Here is a 22,384-nt window from a genome sequence, read left to right as displayed (position 1 = left end):
ATTTTATCTTGTAAGAGCTTAATAAATTCAAAATAAGCCAAACTTCTTTCACAACGTGATTATACTTATGTAGTAGATTTCTACACTGTTTTTCTGACTTTAGTGATGATTATTTTTTGCTCCATTACATGATATGGGATCAGTTTGTAGCCTCAACCACAACAAATCATGTTGAGGCTACGACATCGTAGCTATGCAACCATGTGCTAATGCTGACTTTGAATATCGCAGTGAATGTTTTTTCTATCAGGATGAGACCGATGCAATATTTTATTGTGGATTTTATTACACAAAGGTAACCAAAATGTAATTTGACAATACACAAGTGTATTTCACACTGGTTTTGTCTTCATGTATTCAAAATTTCTATTGTTTGTTTTCTCAAAGTGTAAATGCTACTTGATGATGCCAGGTCACACATATTTAACTTGTAACTCTTTTTCAGACCCCCCCCCCCAATTTGTCGACATGAACAGGTAGGGCTGTATATATAACAAGTAAAGTAAATAGTCAAATTATACAGAATTCTTATATATGTATGGCATAAATGACTATGCAGTAGCCAACAAGTATTGTCACTAGTTGTCTGTGACAAGTATGATATATCTCCAGTTTCATTTTAAATCTCTAATTCCAATACAATAACAAGAGGCAAATGACTTGAAACAAGGACATCACATACAAAGCATATATGCTACAAAAATATGAACTTATTTCATTATATAAGAAAAGAAATTCTAAGAGTATGAAATATATCTTCTTTCTGTAAACATAAAGAACACTTCCATACAATTATGAAATGCTTTATTTCAACAGATATCAAACTGGAAACTGCATTTTTTTAATTATTTAAAACCGTATTGCATCCATATATGAAGCGATATTTATAGTACAGATAAAGATGACTGATTGTATGGTGCCTCACTGATAAAACATCAAGACTCCTTTGGTCGCTATATTAAAAATATAATATATTGAATATGAATAACATTGCTACCGCTACCAGTAACCAGCTCAATTTGTTTGTATTATTACTGCTACTGTACAGTACTAAAAGTGCTTGATACATTTGGATATGAAATTAATGTAGTAGTTAAAATTATTAATACAAATTTTTACATGTATCTTCTATAGATGTGATTGTTTTCTGTTAGAAGAGTAAGACCCCCCCCCCAACATAATTTTCTAATAAACATCTTCATTTGTCTGTGATTTTATCATTATTTTGTCTAGTATAAAATATAAGTTAATACTGTAATGGCACAAAAATATCAGCTCAATACAACTATGCAATAAAACATAATAAATAAATAAAAACAATATACAGTCCTATGTTTAACTTTTCATAAGAAATGAGAGGAAAAAAAATTTAAACTGGCATTCATAAAAACAGTAGTGTTAGATGAATTTATCTGATACAAGAATTATCATACAGGTAGGCAATTATAAGGAACAAATACCTGGATTGTCTTGTTACATTGTTCTTACAGATTTATTTGCCAATCCCTTTTGTTTTTTACTTTCACATGAATAAAACATGATTGATAACAAGCTTTTCACCCGTCTGGCTTTTGGATTGGACATACTCTCATCATTGCAAATTCTGAGGAATTAAAACTGCAAATTCTGGATTGGCCCAGACACATTACCTTTTGTATACGACATACATTTGTAAATTGTAAAACTCAGAACAGTCAGGTTATATTCCCTTTGTCTGTTTCAGGAAGTAATCCCCAAAAAACATTCCATTACTTGATCTGTATTCAATATTTACACTGTACAAAAATGCTCACTTTTTTTAGAATTTATTTTGTGGGCAATAAATAAAAGTTGCTACCACTTGCTATGAGCAAAAAACCATGAAAAGGATTATATTTTATTTGCTAATTTGTTTTTTTTTTCTGATATTTCGACCTTCACGAAACTATTGTTTATAAACCTGAGATGAAATTTTATATTTGGCCTCTTATCCCTAATGTATGTTAATGCATGTGCCTTGGAACAATGGATAAGGTAAATTCCATTATTTAAATTTTGTTTCTGAAATTTTAGATTCTTTGGTCTCAGATTTAAGGCAGATCGGTATGAACTGCAAACAGACAGATGTACCTTTGCAAAAAGTAGGATAAGATGGGGATTTGGAATAAAGAGTGGTCTCAATACGAAAATGATGGGTCCGTTAAGCGAAAAAAAAAAATAAAGAAACCCCCCCCCCACTTTTACCGTTCCGCTAATGCGAGAGCCAAATAGCCAATGAAAAATGATGTTTCTAACACAACTAGGCATTATGTTATTGGAAGTTGGTGTTTAGGATGTATTCAGAAATAGCTTTCAAAATGTGTTTCCTGCTCGAATTTCAGACGAAAATGACATAAACTTCTACAGGTTAATGGAAGCATTTTGATGACGTCACAAAATTTGAATATTCCTTGCTTATTTAATCACTTGTGCATCGACATTGCACATAAATTACAAATTTAGCGATTCCTTGACAATTTGTAAAAAAATTAAAAAGTCCTTGTTATCCCTTTACCTCATAGAGCATAGTGACAAAGTGCAGCTCGCTATAAATAGTACACCTGTTACCTAGTCGACAGCATATGCATAGGCCTGCCTGTGAACTGTTAAGCAATGTAGTGTATGTTATGTTTAACAGCAATTTGAACCATTTTACATTTTTGGTACACATCTGTTATATGTGGAAAAATTTAAGAGTAAAGTCCAATTGTTATAGCTGTGTAATTATTTTTCGCGGAATTTTTTTAAATGTGCTTTAAAATCTTGAGAGAACTCGTTCACCGTAATGTCAGTGAGGCCACGTGACCAACCGTAGCTGCCATTTCCCATACTCGAAATTTACACGTTTTTCATCTGCGTCTACATCACTAAGTCATCAGAATTTGATAATTTATAAAAACTAATTGCTGCCTACATCAATATCAGAGCCTTTACCTAAGTTATTGAATCTTTCATAGCTGTGATTCTAATCGTGAAAAGTACTGAATGAAATCCGAGACCGCCATTTTGGAGAGTGGAGATTACGACCCAGTTACGTGCTTAAACAGCGACCATGTGATCTGACATAATTGTCATTCGCAAAAATGAATGTAGTATCTAATGGGGGGGGTCCCCGAAGGTGGCGCTACGAAAACCAGCTCAAAATGGCTGATGTTTACAGTGCATTCTGCCATTAAACATTGATATGCATCATGCTTTTTGCACACAGTGTGCCACAAATTTTAGTATTGGACATGGTGGCAGAGATGATGTGAGGAAGCACATTGGTTGCAAAAAACACGTAGAAGTTGGGAAAATTAAGAATTTGCAGATTTCATCTCTGGAATATTTTAAGCCTTCATCTGAAGACATGCAAGCTACCAACGCTGAAGCATTATTTGTGAGTTTTCTTGTTGAACACAATCTACCATTATCAGCCGGAGACCATGCTAAACATTTGTTCCAACAAATGTTCACAGGCTCGAAAATCACTTCCAAATTTTCCTGTCAAAGAACCAAAAGTGCTGCAGCTCCTGTGCATTCCTCACAGCAGCAGTGACAGCGAAAGAGTATTTTCTCTAGTGAGGAAAAATAAAACAGACTTCAGGGCCTTAGCTGCAGAAAATTTGTCAGCAATTTTAGTCACCAAGATCAACCAGCAGGCAAGAGGTCGGAACTGTTTAGAAAACAAATTTATGATCAAACAGTTGAGGAAGTTCAAGTCTACCACAGTATCATGTCTTGAAAAACAACCACAAGAACAAATGAAGTTGATGAATACCATAATAAATAAAAATGCAGATATGTTTCTGCATATATATAGTGTTTAAGTTTTATATTGCAATCTTGATATAGTGTAGGATTGACAGTCAGAGTATTTTTCACTAATTCATGTCCAAATTCACTACTTTTTATCCCTATTTTCACTAATTGCCAGCCTGGAAGGTTGGCAGCTATGTGTAAAGAACAATTAATTGTCTTAATGTCATTTTACCTATAAAGTTTTGTATGTGCTGTTCATGTTGCTCTGAAATATATTATTTTCGCGCGTGCTTATGTGCAAGAGTATCACAGGAAAAGATATACCTTTGTGAGGTGCATCAAAATGGGTGACGTTCATTACAATTGCTGTCTACATCAATATCAGAACCTTTACCTAAGTTATTGGATCTTTCATAGTGGTGATTCTAATTATGAAAACTTAGTAATTACTGAATGAAATCTGTGACCGCCATTTTGGAGAGTGGAGATTACGACACAGTTACGTGCATGAACAGCGACCACATGATCTGACATAATAGTCATTCGCAGAAATGAATGTAGTATCTGATATGGGGGGGTCCCCGAAGGTGGCGCTACGAAAACCAGCTCAAAATGGCTGATGTTTACATCAGGGGTCAGAAGGCACTTCCATGCAGATGGAGTAGAGGCGTCCAAAAGGCGCTTCCATGCGAATGGAGTAGAGGCGTCCAAAGGCGCTCGCTTGAGGTAACGGGTTAAAATGAAAAATTTCATTCTGTATAGAGGGTTTTCAATAGACATGTACCCTTGGGTTTTGACGCATGGGATTTACATATCCATTTTTGATGCGCGGAAATTCTGACTTGTGCATCCTTTTGACGCACATAGATTTGGGCTGGAGCATCAATCTTAGTTACCCTTGATTTGCCTCTGGCTTAGTTTCTTACTAAATGCACTGTCCATAACAAATTTACTGCAGGAGGCACTGATTGACATCTGCTCAAGAACTGTTTACACGTTGATGGCCAATAATATCACACCAATGGAATAAGTGTATGAACTTGTTTGAGCTAACGCTTAGGTGCATCTGAATTCGGTTGAACTGTTTCGAGATTACATATGAAGTTTGTTAATACACACATAAAGAATTCCTAAGCAGCAGTTTATCCTTTCACTTATTTCAAATAAAGAGTGGAATCAGAATGTTATTTATAAATTTTATCAGATAAATTCCAAAATGAAGATAAAGGTCACATTTAAAAAAAAAGAATACTGTCATTCTTCATGTTGGTGATAAAGAACTATGGGTAATGTTGATCAGAAGTTCCAGCTCATACTCTCACATTTGTGTTTACATGTAATAAATATTTTATTTTAAAGAAAGATGCAATTTTTCTAAGAAAGCTTGTTGTAAAATACAGCTTTCATAAACATGTCAGAATTGTCATGCTGGGATATATATATATATGTGTGTGTGTGTGCTTGATTAAATCATAAAGTGGTGGGGGTTAATAAAAAGTAGATAGGGTTTGCTTTGTATGCTGCTTGAAATCAGCTTTACATGAAACGATTCCTGCTGTCAGGGAAATCTTGGCAAAATTTGTAAATTACATAAAAGCATTTCCGAGGTCTCGCAAAATTTTGAAATTTTTTATGTCATTCAAAGTTTTTGAACAAAGCCACCAAAATTGGTTATTTGTGCATTATAAGGTCACATTTTCATTTGCCGATGCAAAAGTTTACCAGCTTATGTAACTTCAATAATGGATTTGTTGGCTTAGGTTCCAATAATACTTCATGGTCAGACTAATTCCAGGGATCTTGTCGCCTTTTAAACTCGTTGTACTCACGGTACTCAAAAGATAATGACATCTGATGGGATAAAGTGTGCCCAAAGCCTGCTCTAAAATGTTTTGATGTGTTGAGTAAATATTAGAGGTCGCAAGTTTCTGTAATTGTTACTCTTGAAATTGGTAAGAAGTTTTGAAAAAGTCATGGAATTGACATTTTTTTTAAGATTGCAGGAATCTTGTTACTTGTTGCGTTTCTAAGTCCATATGGCAAGACTAAAGTTCTTTTCTTCTACGAATAAGAAACATTTTCATCCAGAAGTTTCTGTTTCGATTAAACATCTGTATTTAAAATATGTTATTGTATACATGAGGCTTGACACTATCCTGACTGATCATTGTTATCATTGTGAACAAACGAATCGGCTGACTTAAAAGTAAAAATGACAGCTGTTCCATGAAGATGATTCGTGAATAGAGTCCCTTGGTTTATGGCATAAACAGTGAGCAGAGGGAGCAGCCTATAATACCACATTTAACTCAATCGGCCCCATAGGATTTTTCATTTTTGCCTGAAATGTGCGTAGGAAAGACATTTGGGGGGCTATTTCTGAATACATTGTAATACAGCGGTATACAACAGATTTTCCATGAGAATAATGCCTAGTTGTATTAGAAACATCATTTTCCATTGGTTATTTTGCTTGCGCATGAGCAGAAGGGTAAAAGTTGGATTTTTTTATTTTTTCTTAACCCTTTACCTCATACAAGCGTATTTGGACGCCTCTACTCCATTCGCATGGAAGCGCCTTTTGACGCCTCTGCAAGATTCGCATAGAAGCGCCTTTTGACGCCTCCTGTAAACATCAGCCATTTTGAGATGGTTTTCGTAGCGCCACCTTCGGGGAAAACCCCCCTATTACATACTACATTCATTTCTGCGAATGACAATTACGTCAGATCACGTGGTCGCTATTCTTGCACTGGTCGATATCAGCTATTTAAAGTAACTGGGTCGTAATCTCCACTCGACAAAATGGCAGCTGCGGATTTCATTCAGTACGTACGAAGTTTTCACGATTAGAATAACAACCACGAAAGATTCAATAAATTAGGTAAAGGCTCTGATATTAATGTAGGCAGCAATTAGTTTTTATAAATTATCAAATTCAGATGACTTAGTGATATAGACGCACACGAAAACCTTGTAAATTTCGAGTATCGGAAATGGCAGCTACGGTTAGTCACGCGGCCTCACTGACATGACGGTGAACGAGTTCTCTCAAGATTTTGAAGCACATAAAAAAATTCTTCTGTGGAAAATAATTACACAGATATAACAATCGGACATTACTCTTAAACTTTTCCACATAAAATATATGTGTACCAAAAATGTAAAATGCTTAAAATTGTTGTTAAACGTAACATACACTAAACTGCTTAACAGTTCACAGGCAGGATTTCATTCAGTACTTACGAAGTTTTCACGAGTAGAATCTCAACCACGAAAGATTCAATAACTTTGGTAAAGGCTATGATATTTATGTAAGCAGCAATTAGTTTTTATTGATTATCAAATTCAGATGACTTAGTGATGTAGACGCAGACGAAAAACGTGTAAATTTCGAGTATGGGAAATGGCAGCTACGGTCGGTCACGCGGCCTCACTGACATGACGGTGAATGAGTTCTCTCTCAATTTTAAAGCACATTAAATATTCTTCTGTGAAAAATAATTACACAGCTATAACAATCGGACTTCACTCTTCAATTTTTCCATATATAATAGATGTCTACCTTAAACGTAAAATGGTTAAAACTGCTGTTAAACGTAACACCACTACATTGCTTAACAATTCACAGGCATGCCTATGCGGATGCGGTCTGCTAGGTAACAGGTGTTCTATTTATAGCGTGCTGCACTTTGTCACTATGCTCTATGAGGTAAAGGGTTAATGGACCCATTATTTTCGTATGGAGATTGCAATTTATTCCAAATGCCCACCTTATCCTAGTTTTTGCAAAGGTTCACCTGTCTGTATGCAGTTAGGACTGGTATGCCTTAGATCTGTGGCCAAAAGGTCTAAAATCCGGACCCAAAATCGCATTCCAATCTTGAGCAGATTTTGGGTGAAAAATAACGGGTCCAAAAAAATGAGGTTTTTCTCACTGTATTTTGTAGTGCAACTAGAACTTCCAGATTATTTGATATCATTTTACAGCTATATCTGTCTGTTTTCTTGTAATACCACCCACATTGGTGTATCTTAAATGGCCTTGATGCTGCAGAGCTTTGAAGTAAGGTACAGCCTCATCACGCCTACAGATGGGATTGGGGCCGAATCGGTTAATAATCATCATTAATATCTCCTTAATTTTGATATTGTGACGAGAAGAAACATTTTTAGTCAGTGGTGTTTATTTTGAAGTGTAACATTGACCACTATGAACGGCCATAATTTAAGTCATTTTCGATTCTACTTTATTTGCTTATTACGCTAAGGAGTGGGGAGGGGGTTGTATGCTGGGAGACACAGATGATGGGGATATGATACAGCTTGAAAAAAAAATGCAGCATTACTGAGGGATTTGCTACTGCCAGCAATGACAAAAAAGTCCTTACAAGAAAATTGTTTGCCTCTAAAACACTTGTTCAAATTTTTAGAAAAGAAAAAACAGCTGTTACACTTTCTCATAAATTTAAGTTTCACTAGAGACTAGCTGTACACAATACTTTGAGAATTTAACATTAATTGCTTTTTTCTTGGTGTAAATTTTTTGTGTGCAAAATAACATTCTAAGTATGGTGTTGAAATATTTTCATTCAACATTCGGTGTACATTTTGAAACGTTAAAATGTAATATTGTTGCTGGTACATGTATTATTTACTTGGAAGAAGTTGTGCGTGTCATAATGTTTTAGTTTTCTTAATAGTACTATACAGATGCCGGGGGAATCCACCAGGCTGAGTGGATTTCCACTACTAACAGTGAGCACTTAATCTTTTGCTTCTCTGTCCACCAGATTGAGTGCACAATTGATAAAATGTGGTATGTATATATATATATATATATATATATATATATATATATATATATATATATATATGTGCACGCACACATGAGAGAAGTTACTGGGCAATCAGTTTAGTTTCTGTGCTGGTTACAAAGAGACCCAATTTGCTCACTACTCTTCAACGGCATTGTGTTATGTTGTCCAAGCATCAATCTATTGCACAATTCATGTAGTAATTATTTAGAACTCGAGGCACGTGCGTTTTTTTTAAGTCTTTAGTTTGCTTCTGCTATAACCTGTTGTCTTGACACATTGCTCTAAGCTAGAGCATATTTTGGGGTTCATCTGTCTTACCAATTTCGTTTCCACACAATAATGCTAGCTTTCTTTCATCTACTGTTGCCATTATTTTTGGATACTTGCACTTGGAATAAGGAAGCTGCCTGTTGATCACAAGGTCAAAAGGTCAAGGTTATTAACTGCAGGAAGACCAATGATTTGTGCACAGTAACTTGAGCTCATCACAATTTACAGTAAACTTTGGATAGCTTGCACTAGTGGCAAGGAAAACTATCCTTGATATCAGGGTCCAGAGGCAAAGGTCAAGGTCACTTATTTTGGAAAAAGCTGGTTTCTGCTCGGTAAAATTGATTCTCTGTAACATCCATCTTGGAGCAAACTTTGTGGACAGTTCTTGCTTGGGGTAAACAAAATGATTTTGTGCTGTAAGATCGAAGAACAAGATCAGTGACTGAATGAAGAAATAATAACATCATTGACCAAGAGCAAACATTGTCATCACTTAAGAGTAAAAGGGGGAACAAATTGATGGTGCTTGGGTGATAGGTCAACTTCACATCACAGACTGAAAACAGAAAAATGGGTTCTGCACAAAATTTTTATAGAGGACTATCAAAAACGCATGGGGTCCTTCTAATGTGCCATTTACTTGTGCTGTCGTCTACCATCAACCAGTTGATTTCTGCTTGTTGACCTAAATTTGAAACGATCCAGTAGGTATTGTTAGTGGTACAAAAGTTAGATAGGTCCTTGGGGTGCTGTTTTGTTTGTTTTCAATCTCATCGGTTAATCATGTCTCTCCATTACAGATATAAAAGAGCCGAGTGGAAATGGGCCATGGAACGTGCTTCAATTGTGTCGAGATGGACATGGTTGCAGGCACAAGTCTCTGATCTTGAATATCGAATAAGGCAGCAAAGTGAGATCCACAAGATGATAAGAGCAAGTAAGGGAAATATAATTCTGAATGACCCTCCGGCCCCTGAGGACTTCTCAAAGTCAAATTCACAAACTTCATCAAATCCTCCAGCTAGTGTGGATTCCAAAAGTGTTACTAGCGATAAAATGTCCCCCTGTAACATTTCAACATTATTGATTAATGTTAGTCGCCAGGCATCAAAACTAACGCAGTCGCTGGGAAATTGTCTTTCTCCAATTAATAGTGCTACATTAACCAGTGAAAAATTCCTATCTCATTGCACCCCGAAAAATGGAGTAGTAGATGGAACAAACTCTACGCTAAGTAACAGTACACATGTGACCTCATTAGTTGATAGGGGTCTTCCTGGTTCTAGTCAGATGGGACCAGCAGGAGATTTACCTGACAGTTTATCCTCTTCACCTGATCTCAGCCAACCATTGGACATTACTTGCCAGGCAGCACGTTGTCGTCCGCTAAAAAGTTATCGAAAAAGGAAATTATTACGGACAGCGGGGTTGCATCAGATGAGCCACAAAGCAGCTCGTTTGTCAAGCGTGAAGTGTCAGTGTTACCCTCCTGTCCAGGCATGTCCAATGTGTGGAGGACGGTACAACAATTTCCAGCAGCTCGACTCCGACACGATGCCATTGTTTGAAAAAGTTTCACTGTTGGATCCAGCTTTCCATCCTGTGCTGTCATTCCCACAAGGTAAGTACAGTCATGTGTGATGTTTTTGACAAAAAGAACATGTGAGGTGGAATGTGTCTTTTAGTTCTCTTGGAATTACTGCCTTCCCTAAACCTTGCAAGTTGTCTGCTTGGTCCCAAATAAAATTTTTGTAGCTCATGCATCCCATATGGACACCACAGCTGTTTTGTCATTGCCGCTTCCGAATGGATGAGCTTATCAACATGGGGTTTTCACTGGAAGACTTAAGATGCCTAGTTGGAAAGTTTTCACTGGAAGAGTTCTTATGATTGGTCCTAAATCGAAATGATGCCAGAAGACTAGTTAAGATATCTAGTTGAAAACACTTTTGGTCCTGAGGCCTGGGCCCCCTCCCTAGTCACTGCCTGTGACCCAATGATAATAGTGCAAGTATTGAGAGTTTCGATTAGTGTGAAGAGCTGTATGTTTCTGGTAGTTAATTTTCCCAATTGACATGGATATTCATGTACTGTATTTACCTTGATGTTTGAATAGCAGTTTTCTGTTACAAATTTGACTTTGTGCAAGGTTTCATCAGTATTTGTGCAAGGTTTCATCAGTATTATTTTTTCCCTTCACCTAAATGATTTTGCACTTGTATTCAGATCAGACTGCGGTGTCTAAAGGCACTTTCATTGGAATGCATTAGAGGCATGCAAAAGTCCTTAGCTACAGCAAATTGATACATGCAAAGCCTCATTTCTTAAAAATATACCTACAATGAAACATTTTTTGATTGTATTCACAAGTTTTATGTGAATATTCATTACATTTCTAATGAAATAAGAGGAACAGAACAACTGAACCTTTGATTCATGCTGGACAGTCTGCAAAAAAAATTGTCTTTCTTGCCCCTAGTTATGATATGGAAATAAATTTGGTATGTTATACAACAATTTACCCAAGTTAGAGATGCAAAATAAGATTGAATATTGTATTGTTTTCTTAAACCTTTACCTCATGCAAGCACCTTTGGACACCTCTACTCCATTCGCATGTAAGTGCCTTTTGATGTCTGCTGTAAACATCAGCCATTTTAAGCCTGTTTTCGTGGCGCCACCTTCAGGGAAAACCCCCTATTAGATACTACATTCATTTCTGCGAATGACAATTACGTCAGATCACATGGTCACTGTTTATGCTCTGGTCGATATCTGTTTAAAGTAACTGGTTCGTAATCTCCACTCTCCAAAATGGAGGTCACGGATTTCATTTAGTACTTACGAAGTTTTCACGATTAGAATCACAAATATGAAAGATTTAATAACTTGGGTAAAGGCTTTGATATTGATGTAGGCAGCAATTAGTTTTTATAAATTATCAAATTCAGATGACTTAGTAATGTAGACGCAAACAAAAAACTTGTAAATTTTGAGTATGAGAACTGGCAGCTATGGTTGGTCACGTGGTCTCACTGACTTGATGGCAAACGAGTTCTCTCAAGATTTTAAAGCACATAAAAAATTCTTCCGTGAAAAATAATCACATAGCTATAACAATCGGACTTTACTCTTCAGTTTTTCCACACATAATAGATGTGTACCAAAAATGTGAAATGGTTAAAATTGCTATTAAATGTAACATACACTACATTGCTTAACAGTTAACAGGCAGGCCTATGTGTATGGAGTCGAATAGGTAACGGGTGTTCTATTGATAGCGCACTGCACTGGGTAACTTTGCTCTATGAGGTAAAGGGTTAATGCGGTGATTGCTACATTACAGTGTGCTGGTATAAAATAGACTAGGATTTCCAAAGTGGGTGATCATATTCAATTTCTCTTTATTATGATCTTAGATGATTGGACACCGTGACAGGTCAGAAAACAGCTTAGACCTTAAAGTGCATCTCGCGAATTCCACAACATAGCACTGTCCCATATGTTTCTGACCTTCATAATTTGCATTTTAAAGTTAAATCTTTAATAAAATAATACCTAGGCTTTGTTTTCAATGATTTGTATGTTTTTTCTGAACATATTTGCCCGATGATTTAAGAAAACAGACAATCTAATTAACTGGTACATCCCAGACTTAGCGAAGTCCTCTATTATTTCCCGTTAGGCTTACTGGTTCATTTACAGTTTCAACTAATTTTATGACGAAATAGTGTATGAGAGGCAGTTAATATATATCCAGATCACCGATTCTGATCTTAAAACAATCATCAAAGGATAGCATGCAGGAAATTGATCATTGCTACCTTACTTGGAAAAGGGTTAATGGTCAATCAGCTATCAAAACAATGCGTGTGAGTGGGCAAGAGTTTGTTTGTCACTGTAATTAATATAAAAATTTGGGCTACCTACTGGTGCTCGATGAATACATTTTGCTACAACACTAGAACTAACTGGGCTAAGGTGAGGGGCATTTAAAAAGAACATGGTATGGTCAGTCAATGTACCTCTTAAATAATCACAGGGTGAAGTAGTTTTTGCTTTCTTAACAGAAAAAGGTGAAGTTTACATTTTTAGGCGACTTGTCACCCACTTACGGATGGCATTTTGTCTAAGTCTCAACATGTCTTGATTTTGAGGTCACATGCACTGCTTATTCCGTTACATTCGGAAATGAACACAAGAACAAAAGCTAAAGTTGTTTATTTGATGTCTTTTATAAATGACCACATGTACATGTCTGGGTCTTTTTGCCTCTGAATTCAATCACTGTAAATATCAGTACATTTCCACCTGGCCACCAGTCAAAGCCTTTGAACTTGCCGCCCGGCTATTGCATCATGTTCTTTTTATGTGCTCTTATAAAATGGGAACATGTATGGGTCAAGGGGTCTTTTAGTCACTGAATTCTGTCATTGTAAATATCAGCACAGTTAAATGATCAACAAATTTTCCCACAAAGCAGGTGGCTGAAGCAGGACTGGCACATCTTTGAAATTTGTCACACACCTATTACATGCGTACGGAGGACTCCCGCCTGTGATCCTCTGCGTCCCATATTAAAAAGTTGGCATCCAAATACGCGTAATTGAGTGTTTCCGAGATCTCTGTAAAGGAAAGCAGATTATTCAGAGTTTTTTGTCCAGGACAGACAAGAAAATAGAACTGGAAGGACAATTGTGCCTCATTTAGATTTGTGAAACCATTATTAAAGGAAATTTGTTTTACGTTTTGCAAATTGTATAATGTGATTTCTCTATTGGTCATAGAGACACCCATGATCATGAAAAAGCTAATAAACATCAACTTGCTGCTTCATCAACAACAACTCAGCCTGAACTTAAGCCATATATAAATACCAGAGATAGCCTTGATGTAATTCAGTTGAAATAATAGTGTTTTAAATTTCTTTTAGAAATGAAACTTTCAGTTACTAGTGCTACTGGCGATTTATTTTGCACGTTTTCCAGTGAAATCGCAAAGGATTACTCGTGTGCTAGAACAAAACAGCTCGGTAAGAAAATCACAAAGAATTCACGTCATGTGTGCACATATAAACAGCCTGTGTCTGTGTCTTGCATGAAATAGGCACTCGAATGGATCATCATGCTTGTTCAGAAAGTGCAAGTGTGCAACACGAGCGTCTTTGACTTTAAATAATTAAGGTTCTGTTCAACTTTGCTGATTGTTGTAGATGTTGTAAATAGTTACACAGAGGTCTTGCTAGGATTTTAAAACTATGAGTCCAGGAATCCCAGTTTGGTAAAAGTAGGAGTCCTATCAGGAAATGTTACAATCGCAACCTAAAAACTGTGCAACCTAGAAGAACTGTTGGTTGCCAACGAGTTTAATTTTTACATTCCTTATAATACCGACATAGCTCTTGTTGTCTATCAGAGTGAGACTGAATTTTGTCAATCCAAAGAATGTCTTATTCCAAGCACTAAGCTAGGCATAACACACTTTTGTAGACTTAGCTACTATCCCATCTGAACATATGTTCTAGCAACTTTACTACCCTTCTGAATCTCATTACAATCACCGTCAGTTTGCCATTTCACTCCAGAATACTTGTCAACATTAGCGAATTGCGTTTTGTCTAAGTCTCAACATGTCTTGGTTCTGCTTATTCCGCTACACTTGGAAATTAACACATTAATGAAATCTAAAGTTGTTTATTTGATGTACTCTCATAAATGACCACATGTACATCTCTGGGTCTTTTTGTCTCTGAATTCAATCACTGTAAATGTCTACATTTTCTCACCCAGCCTCCAGTCGAAGTCTTTGAACTTGCTGCCCAGCTATTGCATCATGTTCTTTTGATGTGCTTTTATAATGGCAACATGTACTTAAAGGGGTCTCTCAGCCACTGAATTCTGTCATTGTAAATATCAGCACAGCTAACTGATCATCACATTTTCCAGCTAAGCAGGTGGCTGAAGCTGGACTGGCAAGTCTTTGAATTTTGCTGCCCACCTATTAAATGCATACGGATGACTCTCGCCTAAGTGATTTTCTGCTTCCGAAAAAAAAATGGCATCCAAATACGCATAATTATGCATTTCCGAGACATCTGTTTACATATGCATTAAAATTTTAAAAATCATTATTTGTTCCTAAAATCAGTACCGTTGTCATAAGCAGTCAGTATTTTTGTACTTGGGGATTGGCAGCTATGGTGCTGGGCATCGTCAGACGAATTGAAATATCCCAATAGAACAGCATTGTCCTCTTCAGTATGTTCCTGAGTGAATCCCTCAAAACCACAATCTGTCACAAAATAAGCTTTCATTTTCCTGGACGTCTCCATTGCGAGGTTAAACATCTTAATATACTCATAAATACTGATACAGTAGAAACCCTTCTGCCAAAATATTAGGGTCTCTCAAGACAGGTGTCTCATAATAGGTATAACCTATCTAATCAGTAAATATGTGCATTGAGAATAGGTCTCTCAAGACAGGTTGTCTCACATAGCAGTGGTATTTCAAGACAGGTTTTACTGTAATACTAAAAATTCACTTTTAAATCTGATTTCATTAGAAAGTGACACTTATTTGTTTAAATAGACCTTATTTATACAGACAATGATTTTTCTGTTTTTTTTAAAGTGGAATTTTACTTTTCTCCTGACACGAATCAGATTTTTCTTGATATAGTCTGTTTATTATATCATCTCTGTTCTGGGTTTTTAAAAAAATGGTCTGCCTGGTCCCATTCCGCAACGACCGTTGTAAATTGTTCGTTCCATATACAGTAGAACCTGTCTTGAAAGACCTCTCCTGCCAAAAAATGGTGGTCTCTCAAAACAGGTCATAACACTATCTAATCAATAAATCTGTGCATTGAGAAGAGGTCTCTCAAGACAGGTGGTCTCACATAGCAATGGTCTTTCAAGACAGGTTTTACTGTATTAGTTTGCACACGACACTCGTAAAGAGTAATCTGATAAATGAAAGAAGCATGCTTGCAAAAACATGGCATCCTGAGTTGTTGAGAGAGACCATTAAAAACAGACATTTAGTTGGTCTGTTCATAAGAAAACTGAATGTTAGAAGACTGGCATTTTGTGACTTCTGCAAGAATGATCTGAATTATGGTAATCGTGGTTGGAACAGTACCTACAAAAAAATTTGAAGCTTGGAAGGCATCTGGGAAAAGTGCAATTAATTACTATAAGAAGATTGATTTCTTGCATGAGAGAACAGATGTAGACCTCTGCCAGAATATGTGTACTGCATTTTGGCAATACAAGCACTAGCTTAAAAGGAAAAAGGCTCTCATTGAGAAGGAAATGAAACGATTGCACATTGAGCCAAATAAGTCAGTGGTAACAGAAAGGAAGGCTGAAGAAATCTTTGCCAAAGCTGCAAAAAGAGCTTGAATGGCATATCAGCAGGTTGTGTCCATTGAAGAAAAAGACAAGTGAATGTATGGAATTATTTGTATATAGTTGATGTCCTTGGGTTTGTATATTTTACAGATTTGTTTTGTCACTTAATTATGTGAACACTGACATGCACATGAAATAACTTCAGCATCAATAGTATTGGAGAACAAATTCATGTGACAATATATATTGTGAAATTATTGAATTCAAGTTGAACATGTTTGGTAAGTATATTAGTTTTTCAAATGCTTAGTTTTGCTTTATTTTGTGATCATAAGTTGCACCAGGAGCAGTATTTTATGAATGTAAAATAAGCTTTTGGCCTGGGCCTTGAGTCCTTTGGACCCCTCGATCATGGGCACTGTCCCTCGAGAGACCTCGTTGAGGGACGACCCCCCACAAACCGCGTTTAAAATTTGTTAGCTTCTTTTATGGAAGACCAAAATTGTCTATTTAATAGCTACATTATGCAAATGCACATCAATCTCTTCTGGACTACACTTATAGAAAGAGAAGCCAGTTCAAAAAAAGATATGATTCTCTAATCCTTTCCGAGGTTTGTAGTCATCCGATTGTCAATAAATAATGGCTGACAATAAGCTGGTTTTCTAATTGGCAACCTGTGTTTACAGAGATCTCATTTATCTGCTGGAAATCTTCAGTGCTAAAGACAAATATGACAGTCATGTGTACTTTAGCCAAATACAATCGTGGATATGGACCAATGGCACTTATTAGAGGAGACATAGGCAATTTTGGATATTCAATAGCCTGTTAGGAATACAATCGCTTGTCCTGCCAATATTTTGTCTTGCCCGAATACAACAGTGGCAAATTAGAGTTAGACTTTGGAAAAATACTTTCTCATAATGTTCAAATCAAGTACAGTAGTTCTGATGTAAAGGTTTCAGTTGATCTTGAAAATTATTTCTTTAAAATTTGATTTTGGTGTCCATTGCAATACAGCATTATATCTGGAATTGCTTTACACTGACGTATGTTGTAACATGGGAGAGCTGCATTATGTACGAATAGGGTAGTTTATGAATTCACCTTGTAGCTGTAAATAGAATTTGATGTTAACCCACAAGATCTTGCTTGCACCAATACTGCTTTCTGACCATACAAGCAACATTGAGGTGTACACAATGTGAAGCTGGACCGCCTTGTACTATGTCAACTGTGCAGCTGTGCTCGTGTCAGTGTGTACAAAATAACACTAAGATAAAATATTTACCAGATTTAATCGGTAAACAAATAATTACCGGTACTTCATTTGTAGACTTGAAATCCTCTAATTTGGGGAGATAGTTCGCTAAGAATATACTTGCTGTATTGTTCATTACAAAAAAAACTTGTGTATTTAAATCCCCGTTTAGTAGTACTCAATTGAAATGAAACTATTATGGCTAAATTTAGTTATTTTTTATTTTGTATTTCACTTAAAACTGAGAATGCTCTTAACCTTATAAGGACTTTTCTTTCTAGTTAAAAAATTGGTATTTTTGAAGAAAAATATTATATAAAGGGGTGGATGGATATGAAACAGACCAAACTGTATAGTATAGTGCCCGTTGCCCATGACGACCACTGTTTAGGTTTTGAGTTTTATTCAACCAAGCTTTTTAAAACAGTTTATCAACCAGATGACCCGATTCTAATGCAGGGTCAATAATAGTAGGCAATGATTAGGTTTTTTGTAACCGTGCCTTTCTAAAGGGTGAAGTATATATACGACCAAAAAAATTTCTCTGGTCATTAAGTACATCATATCTGATAATCATTGTAATATATACGTTTTTAAAAAATGCATTGATACATTTTATTGCCTAATCCTTGTATTTGTCCATACATCCAATCTAGCACACAATCTTAATTGGCATGTCTCCATCCATACTGCTATCCAGCACACAATTTCATTAGAAGTGTCTTTTTACGCCTCTACTCCATTACTCAATTTGAATCATTTATAAACTTCCAAATTCAAATTCGTTAAACACATCTGAGAATCATCAAACTCGTTTGACATTGATGGCCCCATGGCATTTAGATCTGTGCTATCCTGACAAGATATAATTGATAGGCCCCAAGGCATTTAGATTTGACATTGATGGCCCCCAAGGCATTTAGATTTGACGTTGATGCCCTGCCCCCCCCCCCCCCCCCCCCCCCGGGAGCATTTCGATTAATGGCTCCAAGGCATTTAGATTGGACATTGATGGCCCCCAGGCGTTTCGATTGGACATTGATGGCCCCAATGCATTTAGATTGGACGTTGATGGCCCCCAGGTGTTTCGATTGGACATTGATGGCCCCAAGGCATTTAGATTGGGCATTAATGGGCCCCAAGGCATTTAGATTTGTCACTGATGGCCCCCAAGGGATTTAGATTTGACATTGATGGGCCCTGAGGCGTTTAGATTTGACATTGATGGCCCCAAGGCATTTAAATCTGTGCTGTGCTGACAATATATGATCAGACCTAAATATATGTAATGGGGACTGGCTACTGAGAAATGACCTAATTAACTTGTCACTCTCTTAGTGGGTTTTGCAGTGGCAGGAAATTACAATTGGGAAAGAAATAGTTAATGCAGTAGGTGCAGCTGTATTTTACATACTTCCCAACCTCTCTACTAAGAGCATGAAATATGTGACCCTTCCTGATTTATGAGAGGAAACTTTCTTGATAGTCCCAATGACAAGTCGGACTTAACACAGAACAAAATCAACCCAGACAAATATAAAGAAGTACCATGTTTACAAATGGACAAATAAAAGGCTGTGTCAAAATTTGTACGAGATTTTTAAGTTGCATAGAATGAGTTTATTGGCCACAGCGCCTCGGTAACAGTCTTGGAAAATGTCAGTCGCCTTGAGAATGCTGTTAGATGTGAATGAGACGTGTTATTCCATGCAACCAGCAAGGTTTTCCTGTGATGGCAAGTCCACAGAAGATGTAATGTTTTGAAGTGTCAAATATCGACAAGTGATATTATTAATGTAAACGGTCTTGAAAATGATCTTGCTTTTAACCAAGAGTTTAAAGTTGTTTGAATGAACAGCATTTGCCAATTGACTGGACTATTGCTTTCATTACATTATTGGATTATCCCAGCCTTTTAATTGCAGGTTTTATTTATTTCACCTGGTTTGTTTTGTAGTGTAGTGCACCTGACATGGCAAAAAGTACCCAGGTCATTTGACAAATCGAGAAAAACATACCACATGATCACACTTGTGCCATGTGCAAAAGTCTGTTTTGGATAAGATACTATGTTGTAGCCTTGTCTTCCATGCTGTTCATCAGTTTCTGATCTCGGATTCCTTATCTGTGCATAATGCACCATCTAAGGATGTTCAAACTAGAATAAATTTGGTGCTTGAAAATCTCTCAGGATCTGTTTTTTTTATTATTATATACATCGTAATAATGAAGGTGGACCTCCAAAGCTTGAGGAGTTTTGGGACGCTGTAGGTCAGTTTTTCAGTGAAATGTTTTTTTGTGCTGTTAGCTGCCAAATATTATAGATCGTTTTTTATGAACAGAGACACTGTTAAATGCCAAAGTATTTCTAAAAGGTTGTTCTCTTTTTATTTTCTATCGGGGACACTAATTTATTTTTATTATCTTTTGAAAATAAACATTTACTGGCGTTGAAATAAACGTGTTGAACTTCTTGTTTTGTGTTGGTTTTTTTTACCTTGCTTGCTGATACCTTTTAAAATTTGGCAGGAGGTAAAACAAAACTTAAAAACAGACAAAACTTTAAATTATTTTCCAAATATTCACTCAGTGTGTGTGCTCAATGCACTGTCACAATATCATCCAGGAAAATATTGATTTTATATGGAAAGTCAGGCAATAATAGCGCATAGGTTATTTTAAAGTGTTTCAATATCTTTGCATCCACCATTTCTGTCATGAATGTTATTGTTTCAATACCATTATATCATATGCATCCCTAGGCCATTAAACCTACTTTGACACAGGTGGAGGATTCACTGGGGGGGGGGGGCAGCATTCTTTCTCCAGATATAAAAGCCTTGACCTCCTTCCCTAATGACCACCTTACACTCCTCACTAAAGATGACATTTATTTACACCCATCACTAAAGACAACACTTGGCTAGGTCTCTTCACTACACTTATGCTTCCTTTTGCTTATCATCTCTTGGTATTCCACCTGTGACTACCTTGTTAACTTTTCTTCAGAGAGTGCTTTCTAAGTTTCATATGCTGATGAAGTTACATCCTCACTGACAGTGTTGGTGATTTCTGTCAAACTAAAAACTGCCTGCCATTATGCAAGTTATTTTCTTCACTTCGTTATTTTTACACTTCTTTTAGAAATGACAGGTATATTCAAACCTTTTGCATACCTGGTGATTAGCTTATTATTCACACCTGCTCTACATGATGATAGGTCATTGTATTCCTACAGTGTCACCTCTTTTTACCTTGTGACCTAGGGTCTTTATATTGGATATGTAGACTAAAAGCCACAGTTCAAGGCCACATGTACATGACAGCTTTTATTTTGTTATGTGTATTTAGAGAGTTTATTCTGGTGTAATAGAGGACCTATCATGCCAACAAGAATGTTTTTTACCAATAGTTTTTAAAGAGGATCTATCATGCCAATAAGAATGTTTTTTGCCAATAGTTTTTAAAGAGGATCTATCATGCCAATAAGAATGCTTTTTGCCAATAGTTTTTAAAGAGGATCTATCATGCCAATAAGAATGCTTTTTGCCAATAGTTTTTAAAGAGGATCTATCATGCCAATAAGAATGCTTTTTGCCGATAGTTTTTAAAGAGGATCTATCATGCCAATAAGAATGCTTTTTGCTGATAGTTTTTAAAGAGGACCTATCATGCCAATAAGAATGCTTTTTGCTAATAGTTTTTCAGTCTTTTTGTCTGCTGCACAAGCATGTATGATCGATACAAGTCTACATTTTACCTGCTGCCAGACCCACTATTAGGGGTCCCTGGTTTGATGCTGTTATATGTTGTATTAGGGGTCACACACCTTATACTGCCAGACTCGGTATTATGGGGTCCCTGATTTGAGGCTGTTATAACTTGTATTAGGGGTCACACACCTTATGCTGCCAGACCTCTTATTAGGGGTCCCTGATTTGATACAGTTATAACTTATATTATGGGTCATTGACTTTATGTTGCCAGGCTTGCTAGTAGAGGGTCCCTGATATAACGTATATTGGGGTCACCGACTTTATGCTGCCAGACAGTAGTAAGGGTCACTGATTTAATGCTGCTAGACCCAGTATTAGGGATCCCAGATGTGATGCTGTTAGAACGTGTAATAGGGGTCATTGATTTTATGCTGCCAGACCCAGTATTAGGGGTCACTGAGCTGATTATGATTGTCCCAATATTAGGGGCTACAGATTTAGTGATGCAATACCTGGTGATGATGATAATAATAATAATAATAATAATAATATCTTTTTTTTTTTAAATAGGGTAACAAAATTAGCTGAAGAACTAAGCTATCTTAAGGCCCTTATACAAAGATACTTGTTTATATATAAATGCGAATATATACAGACTCGTGTACTGGGGGGTCACTGGTTCGATGCTGTCAAATCCAGTATTAGGCAAACAAAAGTGTCCTATTTCACTGGTTTTGAAATTAGGGTAGGTAGGTATTCAGTTCTTATTTTCAACATTATACATACATATATTATAATGATTACTATACATAATGTACTAAGGACATCAAGTACCAAGTAAACTGGCTCAATTAGTTACACAAAGCCAACACCTTTTTTTTGGCTTTATTGGTCATTTAGCTGATGCTAATTTACCCGATATTAAGGGTCTCTTGACTTAATGCTGCAAGACTCTGTATTAGGTGTCTGGTTTGATGCATCTTGAGCCAGTATTGGAGAAGAAAATTTCTTGTTAGATATAGTAAGCGTGTTCAAAGACTTCTTGCTGCCAGATCCAGTATTAGGGGTTAGTGATTTGTGTGTTTTAGATTGCAGTAAAAGCTGTCTATCTTGTCTTTGCTCACATCTTTTCTTAAAGATGAAATTATAACCGCAAAAAAACTGAAAAAATTGATACATGTTTTGCTGTTTACAAATT

The 22,384-nt window shown here is 36.4% G+C and overlaps 1 protein-coding gene across 2 annotated transcripts in view; it reads left to right on the top strand.

The window, feature by feature from the left end:
- LOC149792102 (KAT8 regulatory NSL complex subunit 1-like) overlaps positions 1–22,384 on the top strand; it is a 72,672-nt gene that overhangs the window by 10,356 nt on the left and 39,932 nt on the right. For both annotated transcript variants that reach the window (XM_089970621.1, XM_089970622.1), the window contains exon 2: positions 9,653–10,473. In XM_089970621.1, coding sequence (XP_089826747.1) covers positions 9,653–10,473 — 821 coding nt within the window. The remainder of the gene's footprint in view (positions 1–9,652; positions 10,474–22,384) is intronic.

The sequence above is a fragment of the Sinohyriopsis cumingii genome, chromosome 9 (genome assembly GCF_028554795.1).
Source record: "Sinohyriopsis cumingii isolate HCF-2022 chromosome 9, ASM2855479v2, whole genome shotgun sequence".
NCBI classification, from domain to species: Eukaryota; Metazoa; Mollusca; class Bivalvia; order Unionida; family Unionidae; genus Sinohyriopsis; species Sinohyriopsis cumingii.
The sequence above is the reverse complement of the archived record's forward strand: the minus strand, read 5'-3'. Positions and strand labels throughout refer to the sequence as shown.